The sequence below is a fragment of the Microplitis mediator genome, chromosome 5 (genome assembly GCF_029852145.1).
Source record: "Microplitis mediator isolate UGA2020A chromosome 5, iyMicMedi2.1, whole genome shotgun sequence".
NCBI lineage: Eukaryota > Metazoa > Arthropoda > Insecta > Hymenoptera > Braconidae > Microplitis > Microplitis mediator.
Genome location: NC_079973.1, coordinates 948,906 through 962,577, shown reverse-complemented (window position 1 = coordinate 962,577; position 13,672 = coordinate 948,906). Strand labels below are relative to the sequence as shown.

At 30.6% G+C, this 13,672-nt stretch overlaps 1 protein-coding gene across 6 annotated transcripts in view; it reads right to left on the bottom strand.

Moving 5' to 3' along the window:
• Positions 1-3,222: 3,222 nt before the first annotated feature.
• LOC130668288 (LIM/homeobox protein Lhx3) overlaps positions 3,223-13,672 on the bottom strand; it is a 30,796-nt gene continuing 20,346 nt past the window's right edge. For 3 of the 6 annotated variants that reach the window (XM_057470503.1, XM_057470505.1, XM_057470508.1), the window contains 6 exons: positions 8,412-8,586; positions 7,422-7,633; positions 5,835-6,027; positions 5,561-5,724; positions 4,064-4,279; positions 3,223-3,982 (listed from right to left, as the gene is read on the bottom strand). In XM_057470503.1, the coding sequence (XP_057326486.1) occupies positions 3,813-3,982; positions 4,064-4,279; positions 5,561-5,724; positions 5,835-6,027; positions 7,422-7,633; positions 8,412-8,586 (1,130 nt within the window). In that variant the 3' untranslated portion in view covers positions 3,223-3,812. Of the gene's footprint in view, positions 3,983-4,063; positions 4,280-5,560; positions 5,725-5,834; positions 6,028-7,421; positions 7,634-8,411; positions 8,587-8,659; positions 9,447-13,672 lie in introns of those variants that run through there. The other 3 variants (XM_057470504.1, XM_057470507.1, XM_057470509.1) reach the window with 2 other exon arrangements.

Sequence of the window (13,672 nt, the reverse complement as noted above, 5' to 3'; positions counted from 1 at the left end):
GCAGAGTCGCTTTTATTTCCTTAGCCAACGATTTTTTTTTGCCATCAGAAAACTCTTCCAATTTGGTAAAATTGTCTTCGGCAGTGTGTCCCATTAAAAGCTTGACCATTTTGATATCATTTTTATCAATGGCGATGTCGATCGGTTGCTTACCCAAACAGTTCCTAGTGTTTGAATCAGCGCCTCGCCACAACAAGAGCTCGATTGTGTCAAAGTTCTTGTTTCTGACCGCGACATGTAGAGGCGTGCACTGTCTAAGAACTGGCTCTTGTCCATTTTTGAATACTTCTGAGCATTTGTCCGATAAGCAATAAAATATCGTAGAGTTTCTGTCGTTTTGGTCAAAGTAACTCTCGTTAACGACAAGATCTGCTGGTTTGTCGATGTCGGCTTCCTCATCGATGAGCATTTTCGCGATGTCGAAGTCATCGTTCAATATCGCGTAGTGTAATGCGGTGTAAAGTGGAGTTTTTGTGTTTCCACTTTTTTCACCTACGATATATTTGAGAAGCACTTTTTTGACTTCTTGCTGATTATTGTCGATTGCATCGCAGAGCAATGAGTACCCGTTAATTATCGCAGGTACTGGCGACTCATCAGCAATAGAGATAATGAGCTTCTCTATTGTAGCAACATCGCCATCTTTCACAGCTAATTTCAAACTTTTGAAAATTTCACTGTAACTCACAGCTACGTTCATTTTCGGCACAGAAACTAAAGCGCACATTTTTAAAAATTTTTTAAATATATTTGGCGGGAAGAAATTTATTGATCACTTGCACGAAGCACCGAAATTGCGAAACTTTATATAAATTTTATATAAAATCACAATACTTATATTTTTACTTTACACTTCACCGCAAGTAAAAAAATTTTATTCACAAAAAATTGTTAATTTTTTTTTATTTAAATTTTGAATATTAATAAAAATTATTTAAAAATTTTGTTTCTGTTAGAAATTAATATTGCGGAGTGAGGAAGTTAACTCGCTCAGTTCAGAAACAGACTAACGGTGATACGCGTTTTTTGAAACTACAGACCTCAGCAGATGGGATCCCCCCTACCTCAACCATATGGTATGAGAATTGATTAATTTGACCGAGCCCGTGTCAAAACGACTGGTTTTGATGCCACGTATTGTACGCAGCCTTGACTATGATTCAGCGATAAGGAAAATAATTTTAACGGTTTTATACAGAAAACTTAAAATATTACATTGAAGATAATATTCACCGCCCGCTTACAAAATAAATCCTGAGAAAAAATTATAAAATAAATAACTGCTGATTAAAAATCAAAACGTGTTGATAAAAAAAAATTTTGTAGATAAATTGGTGTTGAGAAATACGAAGGTAAAACGAATGATAATTAATACAGAGTTTTGATGATATGAAGTTATCAGTAATGATAAAATTTTAAAACGTTTAGTAGCTTTAGGCTTTACAGACTTTAAGAGAGAAAATAAAATTTTATTTGTGCTTAGAATATAAATGATTATTTTTATCAAGACAAGTACATATTAGGATTGAATGGTTTTTAAATAATCCATGCGGGAGCTCTGAATGAAAATAGATGTTCCGGTGAAAGAATTTTTAACTCGAGGCATGAAAGTTTTTTTGTACATTTTTTTTTTAAGGATTGAAAAGTAAATCATGCAGGCGGTGATTTTCATGATTTTTCAAATAAATTTATAAATAAAATTTTTTTTTATTTCCGATTCTCATGGGAAAAATTAAATTACATTTTTTGTAAAATTCTCCGATTTAAATTTTAGATATCGTATTTTATCATTCAATCGAGTGAAATTCTTTGAATGATTACTGAAAAAATGTCAATAAATTATGAAAAATTTTCCAAATTTAACATCAGGCTCTCAAGTATCGGCCACGTGTAAAATCATTCGAGTAAATTTTCTCTCTGGCTGGAAAAAAAACCCTTTGAAGATAAAATAGGAACTTTATCAAATAAAATTCGGTTCCTTCTTTGACATCCAGCGATAATCATCCCCTAATAATATGAAACTACCCTAGAAATTTACCATCGCCTGCACGGAAAAAACAATATAGGGTAAGAGCATCAGTACCCAGCCCCTAACTAGTAGCCAGTCGGTCATATACTTTAACATTGGCTCAAAATATGTATAGATATAATTTAACATGAGGTGGCTGGCTACTGGTTTGGAGCTGGGTACTGGTGTTCTTACCCTAGTAGTGACTATTCTCTGGATAGTACTGAGTACTTTATGAAAAAAAAAAAAATTCAGACAGTACTGTATCCACTACTCTCTGGAGAACACTGAGTACTAGCCCAGACAGTAGTGGATACAGTCTAGACAGTATACAGTACTGTCTGAAATTTTTTTTTACAGAAAGTACTCAGTATTATGCCAGAGAGTTGCCACTACTATCTTGTTTTTTCCGTGTAATATCGTTAAAAAAATTTCTTAGTAACAATGAACTTATGAAAATTTTTCAAAAAATAATCTTGTATATCGATAAGCAAAAAAATTTTTATCGACTAAAGCGAGTTTGAAAATTTAACTTAAAAAAATACTTTTTAGACAAAGAAAATTACAATAAATAAATAGTCATTATTAATTATGATAAATTTTCATTTATTATCACTTGATGACTAGATAATAATATAAAGATTCGTAATCACTGGTTTCGGTTAAATTTGCGAGCGCACATCTCTCACCCCTTCTACTTTCTTTGTCTCACAAATTCAGTACGCAATCTCTATATCATCAATCGCATTCACAATTTTCTCTCATACAATTAAACTTAACTTACATTTATTTATACTAAATATTTTATATTTATACACCCTATAGTTAATCTCCACATCCCCACCATTTATTTATTTATTATCAATAATTACTATTATTATTTTCCTACACGAGCGATTTGATCCACGAAAATTATGAACTAAATGGCAAAAAGTTTTACAATTATAAATTACCAGTTATCGTAATCACTAATTATTTAATTTTATACATCACACACAAATAATTACATCATACATTAACTAATTACACTTGTCAATTAATCTCCCAACTAAAATTTAATTTTAAATTCATTTCTATAAATACAATTTCACTTTTTTTATGTACAAAAATTAATTATTCTCTCACTTTGTTACCCAAAATAATTGTGCTCATGTGCGTTTTAATTTTCACCCGTGAAAAAAAATTAAGTCAATAAATTAATTTTTTTTTTTCTAAAAAAAAAGTCAGTGATCACTCATGTGTTTTTTTTTACTTTTACTCGGACAATCGGTCACGTTTGTGATAAATTTGTCGTGACAACAAATGTATGTCAATTATTTATATATTATTTTAAAATATATGTACATGACACTTTAAGACGTTTATTATTTTTTTTACTATTTTTTACAAGCGTCATTTATGCACACGATCCAGGACATAAATTTATTTACCATTTTTAATTAATTTATTAATTTTAAATGTAAAATTCGTATCACTTCTAAATAAAAATTAATTTTTTTTTCTATATATTTAGTATAGAATCGAATGGCCTTGACTCTAGGTCGCGTTAATATTTAAACGAGGAACTTGTACATAAATATAAATCTATTAAATATTATATATATATATATATATATTTATATTTATATATTTATATAAATATGCGAAGGATTGTATTTTGTTAATCTTGATTTAGCCAGCTAAAATAAGTTATCAATTAAAATCCGGCTGTTCGCATCTTCATATTTAATTTAATTATTTATTATTAATTTGTTGTTAGTAAATAAATTAAATAAATTTACTTAGTTAATTATATTTTAATGGGTTATGTGGCGTAGTGAGGATGATGGTGAGGATGCTGAGGAGCTTCGCCGAGCCAGGAGTCAGGTGAGGGCGGGAAATCAGGGTAACCCCCCCCACCTCCACCTCCACCGCCTCCGCTCGATTCGTTGCTTAGATCTGATGCTGGTCCTGGTACCATTCCACCTGGTCCACCTTAATTATTAATTAAGTGATATATTTATTAATTTGCTTATTGATTTATTTGGTAAAAAAGTTAATAGATGATTTAGTTACCGAGAGTTGTGTAGACTGATAAGCCGGCATCCGGAGGATAAGGAAATTGTGGTGGCAAGGACGGTGATCTGGACGTTGTTAAATAAGGGGGTGTCGATGCACCTAAATAACCACGTGGTGGACCACCTCCTCCGTTTCCCCCACCTCCGCTCGGACTTGATCCGTCTCCATCCAGACCCATATTCACTACTGTGCTGTAGCTGTCGTTACTTAGATCTGTAATAAATAAATTTGTTTATTTATTTATTTATTGCGTGAGCTTATGACTTAATTATTTTTTTTTAACATTTTCGAAATTTTATAAATTTATAAGTTATATTTATTGCGGTACCTTCTGCTTGATAATTTAAATAGATAATCGCCCTCACATTTTTTTTCTAAGATCTAGATAATTTTTACCATCTGTTTATTTATTACACTAAAAATTTATTTTTTGATAAAAAAAGTTCATTTGAAAAGTAGGTAATGGGGTAAAATGGGTCGAGTGAAATTTAGGTTTTTACAAGGAACCAAAATGGAGGGTAAGTTGGGCCAGTTGTAATTTTTTAATTTAAAATTTATTCTAATTTTTTTTAATTTCTTATTTTATTTTTTCTAGACGACCCATTTTACCCCAGTCTTTTTTTAATGAAAAATGAGTGGCCCGTTTTACCCGTTTTTTAAAATTAAGTAGAATTAGATGATAATGGACTTGAAATTTTAATTTTATCAGTAAAAATTGAAAAACTTTTAGTTTGAATTTAAAATTGTTGAGATAAAAAAGTTTTTGTTGTTAATATTAAATAGAGGTCGAGGTCAAGTATTTTGAGTAGGTTGTATTAATTAAATTAAAACAACGGGACGTATAAAATTTATTATAAAAGTCCATATCCGAGGGGAGTAAGAAAAAGTTTAAATGAAAATAAAGGAAAGGTAGAAATACTAAAATACTTGTGTAGAAGTAGTTTGTAAGATAAAAACCCGTAGGGCATCGCGGATGCCTTAGGAATAAGAGACTGAGAGTGTAGAGGTAGCAGTAGAGAGAGAGGAGAGACGAGGAGAGACGAGTTTGCTGGTGTAGGTTATACTCGTCCTGCAATCTTTGTGAAATCACGGACGAAGCCACGGTAACTCTGGCTCTACTCTGGCAGTTAGCCGAGCAATCTCTTGAATATTTGACGAGTAAGCCCGTCTCTGGCTGAGGAGAAGCATAAGTACGAGGAGAATGAGGATAAGGATGAGGATGAGGACTAAGCGAGATCAACTGAGTCTGGATCCAGTGTAAGTTGGTGGCGGGATATAGTAACTAGTGAGGAAGACAAAATAAATGTTGAGGGATCGAGTCATTGTGCGGAGTTGAAATTTTATTCACCCGCAAGCTACCAGTACTTGGAACTTTACCTTTTTTAAATTAAACTTTATAATATTGATTAAAAATTTAATTAATTATGAAAATGTTAATTAACTTATTTTATTTACTCCCAAGTGTCTGGAGATTTAAACTTTTTCTTAACGTACCGTGATGACCAAATGATGAATCCAAATCGACTTTGAGCTCGTCTTTGTCTAGCAGCTTGTCGTTGCGAGGTGAGTGCCCACCGGGACCGCTTTTTATATTACGAAAATATTGGGACCATCTCGTTCTACCGGCGTCTTTCTTCAGTCTCTTCTCTTTAGCTCTCCTGAGGAGAACAAATAAAAATTGTCGGTTTAGATTTTTTGAGTTGTGGGGGGAATAGGGGATCGATTGGTGGATTGATTGATTGAGGGACTGAGGAACGGGGGGACTTACCTGTTTTGAAACCAAACTTGTACAACACGCATATCTAATCCGGTATCTTGGGACAGTTGTTCTCTGACATGTCGCGCTGGCTTTGGACTATTGTTGTACGCTAGTTTTAATGTTTCGAGTTGTTTCGCGGTTATTGTTGTTCTTGGCCTTTTATTTGGTTGGTCGCCGTCTATACTTCCGCCATCAGCTAATTCTATAAAGTATTATTTTTTATGAGAACAAATTCAAACATTTGAGTTTAATTTTTCGTTCAAATTATAAATTCATGATTTTTATAAGAATTAAAAATTAAAATTTTTATTAAAATCCGAAATTAAAATTTTTTATTAGTATCAAAAATTCATAATTTTTATTCAAATTTTTATTAAAATTCAAAATTAAAATTTTTGTTTAGTGTCAGAAATTGATGATTTTTACAATAATTAAAAATTGAATTTTTTCATTCGAATTTTTATTAAAATTAAAAAATTCGTAACTTTTATAAGAATTTAAGATTAAAATTTTTCATCAAAATTTTAATTAAAATTCAAAATTAAAATTTTTGTTTAGTGTCAGAAATTAATGATTTTTACAAGAATTAAAAATTGAATTTTTTTATTCAAATTTTTATTAAAATTAAAAAATTCGTAACTTTTATAAGAATTTAAGATTAAAATTTTTCATCAAAATTTTTATTAAAATTCAAAATTAAAATTTTTTATTAGCATCAGAAATTCATAATTTTTATTCAAATTTTTATTAAAATTCAAAATTAAAAGTTTTGTTTAGTGTCAGAAATTAATGATTTTTACAAGAATTAAAAATTGAATTTTTTTATTCAAATTTTTATTAAAATTCAAAATTAAAATTTTTCATTCGAATTTTTATTAAAATTCAAAAATTCGTAACTTTTATAAAAATTTAAAATTCAAATTTTTCATCAAAATTTTTATTAAAATTCAAAATTAAAATTTTTTATTAGCATCAGAAATTCATAATTTTTATTCAAATTTTTATTAAAATTCAAAATTAAAATTTTTGTTTAGTGTCAGAAATTGATGATTTTTACAAGAATTGAAAATTGAATTTTTTAATTCAAATTTTTATTAAAATTCAAAATTAAAATTATTCATTCGAATTTTAATTAAAATTAAAAAATTCGTAACTTTTATAAGAATTTAAGATTAAAATTTTTCATCAAAATTTTTATTAAAATTCGAAATTAAAATTCTTTATTAGCATCAGAAATTCATAATTTTTATTCAAATTTTTATTCAAATTCAAAATTAAAATTTTTGTTTAGTGTCAGAAATTGATGATTTTTACAAGAATTAAAAATTGAATTTTTTTATTCAAATTTTTATTAAAATTCAAAATTAAAATTTTTCATTCGAATTTTTATTAAAATTCAAAAACTCGTAACTTTTATAAGAATTTAAAATAAAAATTTTTCATAAAAATTTTTATTAAAATACAAAATAAAAATTTTTTATTCATATCCGAAATTCATAATTTTTATAAGAATTAAAAATTAAAAATTTCACTCAATAATTGAATTTAAAAAAATTGATGATAAAAAAAACATAAATTACAAAATAAAAAATGTACCTTTAGCTTTAGCTTGTTCGTAATCAGGTTTGCAAACAATTTTTCTATCGTCCATAAGATAATACTCATCCCCGGTGTCCAGCTGTCGGGAGCAGAATGCGCAGGAGAAACACGTAAGGTGATAAACAAAATTCGATGCCCTCCGTACGACCTGGGATGGTGCCAGGCCCTCGTCACAGCCCGCACACTTCGTCCCGAACCGTCTGTCATACCAACAACACGTAACATTTGACATTACATTCACACAGTTAACATTATTGTTACATCTATTAAGCCTATCATCAAACCCGTCACCTCTCCTCAGTACAAATAAATAAATTCAATAAAATATAACGACTTTCGGTTTTTTATTTTATTAATTTATCCTTTAATTGAATAAGACAATGCAAGGGATCGGTGATTAATGATAACGATAACTTTTATAAGAATTTATTCCCACCACAAAAGGTATCTTGCAATCAATACTGGTCACCCTCATATTCTTGCCCGTATCTTAAGACATATATCTACTACCCCTATCTATTTTTTTTTAATTTATTACCCACAGATTTTTTTTTACCAACCGTAAAACTGAACTTGTAATAAATTTTTTTTCAAATTTTATAGTAAAAAAATTATATTTTTTTTATTCATAAGAACAAATTTATAAATTTTAGAAAATGTCCAAAAGTCATTACTCTGAGTTGAATAAAATTTTGTAACTTCACTTTGACTTTTTTCTTTCAATAGAGCGTTGGATTAAAAAAAAAATTGATAATTTAAATTTTGGGCTTTTTTCAAATTATTTTGTCCGTAGAAATTTTTAAAATTGATCTTTTTTTATTATCAACGGATTAAAAAAAAATTCTGTAATTGATCTTGTAATTTTTTTAATTATCCTCGAGTTTATAAAAATTGAAAAAAAATGGAGCCGTAAGTCTATACAATTTCCTCAATTTTGATTATGATTACTAATAAAAAAAATTTGAATATCAAAAAATAAATACTTACTTGTAGAAATCATTTTTGCAAAATACAAGGCCGTTTTTTTCAAAACAACTATTCGTCAGTCTAGTACCACAGTCTCGACATGTCAAACATTTAGCATGCCAACATCTATCTAATACCCTTAGAATTATTTTATCCAGAATAGTTTCTTGACAACCTCCACACTTAGGAATTGACGCTGCAACAAAAAGATAAAAAATAATTAACTCCAAAATTTCAAAAAATTTTTTTCATTTTTTTACCAAACTTACACAGCAAAATATCAGGAATATTTTTAGGCAGAGTGATTCGGTCATTATCAAATTGCAAAGTCTTAATGCCGTTAGCAGAAGAATTATCATAATTTTTATTATTATTAAGAATATTATGGTTACTGTGATGTGATTCGGGACTGCTTTGTGGAGGAGTAAGAACATCTCCACGAGCGCGATACATTCGACTGTCCAATGAGAACATCTCGCAGCCCAACATATCTAGGCCAATCATGATAAATCAAAGCCAAAGAGGCACCCCCTTTTAAACACTTTATCGATCGAGATCCAAAGGCATCTCTCTCTCTCTCTTTTTCTCTCTCTTGTTCTCGTGCGATAAATATTTCGCTCGCTCACTCGTGTTTTATAACAACAACAACAGCACACATAACACACACATCTTACGTAAGAATCTCGGCCACGGGCATGGGAACACCGGTTTTATCTAATCGATTTTATTGTTGAATGATCGATTTCACTCTCTGCTCTTAATACTGGCTCGCGATTACACATTTTAGATATAATAAATATATATATGTATATTTTATATCAACTACTGGATCTTATCAATTTTATTTGGACTACACTATTTTTGAATTTATTTTAAACCACTGGCACTAGAATTTTAAAAAATTTCAATTTTTAATTCGGAAGTTGATTTGGTAAAAAAAATATTTTTGATCACGTGAATTTTTGTTTTTATTTGATGATAATTATATGTATTGTATATATTTATTTTTATATACTTATTTATATATATTTGAGTAGATTGGGCTGCGAACGGCGCGACAACACGCGCACGACTGATTATCCGTGGCGGTGACGCTCGTGCGCACGTGTGCGCTGGGGATGAAGAGAGGAGGGAGCCGAAGGATCTGGGGGTTGTAGAAGTGGTCGCGGTAGTCTCGGTGGTGTGTAGATACGAGGGTGGATGGGTGGCTGGGTGTGGTCGCAACCCTTATCGCCCCCGCGAGGGTGACGATTGGTCGGGACTCAGCCGCCCCCAGTATGGCGTGCGGTCTGTACTCCCTCGATCTACACATTCGTAGACACAAATATATATAGATATATATGGATTTAAATATTGTTGAGACAAAATTAAATGAAAGAGAAAGCAATCACTAAGATTTATATTCTGTTACTTCGGAAAATGTGCTTTCATTTTTTTAAACTTTTTTTATGTTTATTTTTAAAGCTTTTAAATTATCAACATATTTTGTATACAGAATAAAAATTCGCGGCGCAGGATTAATTTTTTATTGTGAATTGAAAACAAACATTTTTTTAGGACTAGAAAAAATTTTTTGACACAAAAAATTTGATTTTGCTCCTAAAAATTTTTTTTTCTAGTTCATAACAAAAAAAATTTCTTGAGGAGAGTAAACATTTTTTGGCGCCAAGAAATAATTTTTATCTGTGTAAATTTTCTTATGAACTGAAGATTGAAAAAAATTTAATTTGAAAAGTAAAAAAAAAAAAAATGAGCGCAGCCATTTTATAATTTAGCCCTCGCTCAAGTATTATTTCTTGACTGTGTATGTACATGTACTCTCATATATTTTTATATAAAAATATCGAGTTTAATTTTTTCCCCTCCCAAGACCACTTGGACTCTTCGCTTTCATTTAAAATCTCCAGTTTTAAAAATAAAAATATTTATAATTTATGTGCAGAATTATATTTATTGTATCGGAGGACATGAGGGAAATAATTGTGTGATATATTCAGTAATAAATATGATTAGTTTAACTGAAGCATAAAAATAAAAATTTATTGAATGACATCTGTATGATTGTAATAAAATTGTTTAGATGAATCAGAAGGAAATATTGTATATTGGCAGGTTTTATTATATAAAAGCATAAAAAAACCCGTGGGTTTATTTGAGGATGGTCTAACGCACCATGAAAAAGGGATTTTCCACCTGACGGGCCTTTAGCTTACATGGCAGCGCCGATAAAAGTGAGACGTGTGGATGCGAACGTGTTACGCGGAACGTGGATGAGGTGCCAGAGTCGGAGTCGGCTCCACGTCGACATATGGCCCATCATTTTGCATACACGGAGTGTGCATATATTTCTGGTGATCCCCATAAAATCTGTCGTACGCGTCATTGCCGTTGCCCTTCGCCTTTAGTCATTTTTATTGTAAGCATTTTTGGTATTAATTTTTTTTTTTTTCGGTCTCGTGTCTTTGTCTTGCACGCTCGCGCTTTTTGTGTTTAATAAAAAAATCATGGCTTACCGCATTTATATTTATGGCGGACGTAAAAGAGTAGTCAAGTCATCTGACCTTTTATTTTGTGTGGGGTCTAGTGGAAAATCATCTGGTTTTTTTTTTGACAATGATGACATGCAATAAAATTTGAAAAAAATTTCTGGATAAAAAATAACAGAATTTTGTGATTTTGAAATTTATTTTGATAATTTTTTTTGGGGGGGGGGGGGTCTATTTTTTGAATAAAAATTTTTTATATAAAATTTTATGGAAATTCATAAATTTTATTTTTCAAATAAATTTTGGATTTGAATTAAAAATTGAAGTATAATTTTTTAAGAAAAAAAAAAATGAAAATTTTAAATAAAAGTATAAACAAATATTGGTATCGATATTTTTGTAAGTGCGTTTGCGCGGATATAAAAATGACCATGAATGTCCCCAGGGCGTTGATAAGTTTGTGCTCTTGGATGTATCTAAGCCAACGGGGACTTGCGAGGGTTTATCGAGAGACGTCGGGCAAAGCTCAAGGGGTGGCAGGTCGCAAGTGCCGGGCGCGTCGACACGCCTACAGAACTCGTCACGGCACTAAAAAAAGAGTCACCGCAGGGGGCCCACCTACATCCACGTCCATATATCAAGACATACGCACCATATATACATACATTTATATATATAAATATATATCTAGATGTACAAACGAGCGCTAGTCTTGTAAGAATGAATTTCAAAAGAGAATAAGAAGTCCCTCGTAAAAGCATGACAAGAGATATACACCCTTGGATGTCACCCTTAACCTGACAAATTACGACTTTACTTTTTTTTTATTTTTATTTTTATCTTTCTACCTCATCGCCCGAGTCAACTAAATTTCCTCTTCACTACAAATAATAATAAAAATCAATAAATAAAAATAAATCCTCCCTCATTACTTTACAGTCATTTTTTATTTTATTTTTTTTTCAATAAAAAATTTTTCCATCCCTTCCAAATTAATTTCAAACATCAAAGAAATTTTGTTTTACCGACATACTGAATCGAAGTCGAAAAAAAAAATTTTAATATCAAATTATATCATCAAGTTTTTTTTTAAATTTTTTTAAACGAATTGATTAAAAAGATTTAGTCTGAAAAGCTTGGGGTAGTAGTTGGGCGTTACGTAAATGAATAACGAGCTCAGTTGAACGATAAATTACCGACCCTTTTAGCATGAATGCTGCGAAATCTATGATTGTCACTCTGGCCCATTTACGCATATGGTTATAATAGAATTTAGTAAAAGACACCCTTATATACATAACAGCCATACATTTCCCTATAACTCTAAAAGACTACCAAGATCCACATTAAATCCCAAATAGTGCTTATGCGGTTACAATAATCGTCCAGAGTCTAACATTTGGCTAGTGTTCAAACCTAAAAGTCATATATCCATAGTAATCAATGTCAAATTTATATATATTATATATTCCTATATGTACTTTATTTAATATGCCGCTTATATATATTTCACCCTATCTACCCTACATTCATTTCACTATTATTACCTATTATGTGATTTATACTTAATCAATTAACATTGTATTCACTATTTAACCCTTTTTAATATTTACTTCTATTTAAAAAAAAAAGATGGCCCGGGTGACTAGTTTTCACAAAAATTATATTTTAGAAATTACTTGACTGATTATTAAAAATTAATTTTTGTGAAGCCCGGGAAAATTTGAAATCTTATGAAACATTTTTTTTCTCATTGAAAAAAATTATTACTGTCAGATTGATCGCAGACTGAGGATTAAAAAAAAAAGAGATAAAATATTTTTTTTTAAACTCGTAAATTAAAAAAAATTTGAAAAAATTCCCGAACACCAGATGCGTATTGAATAGAGACGAGAATCCTTGCATACGTAGATGAAGTATAAGGGATGAATAAAAAGAGGGTTGCGTGGGTGTGCCGTCATGGTAGGATAACTCCCACGTAAAGTTATCCAGCCCCGACCTGAGTCGCTTCAATACCACCCTCTGCTCCTGTATAATATAACTCTATACATACATTTATATAAGTATATATATATATATATATTTATGTGAACGTGGGTGTATGGAGCAGTTATAACGTCTACGTACTCTGCCGCCTCATCCGTTGGATCTAAATCCCGTCAACACCCCTACCCACGCCAGTGAGCTGACAAAGCTCGATGACAGGTCCTCTGCAGTAGTAACGGCCGGCAGTAGATACAGCTCTACCCCTATATAATAGTAGGCTCTACTAGCTTATATTATACACTCGGACGTCCAAACTTTTGTCAGCCTCCACTCTTTATCTCTGTTCTCTTTTATCCACTACACCTTTATTTCCGTAACTTTTTTTTTTTTTTTATGGTAAAGGTCGAAAAGAATAATGCGAGAGTGTGTTCAAATTTTTTTAAACAAAAATTTATATTTGATTCGGAATTTGTATAGAAATAATTTTATTAAATGATTCCGTGGATGATTTACTTTTTTTTTCTTTTTTTTGGAAAAGTAAATACTATTGATAAAAAAATTTGACATGTCTGAATTTTCTAGCTGAGAGAGCACATGGACACATTTGGTCGTATATATATATATATGTATGTATATATGAAAGGAAAATATACGAGGAATAACGTGCAAATAAGTATAAAATGTACGTACACAATGTGTCCGCGCAAGTGGGTAATATGCGAGAATGAGTAGTGCACACACGATGCGAGGGTATGTAGAGGGTTGTGTTTACTTTTTTTTTGCCTTCACAACTCGGTCGTTTTTTACTTC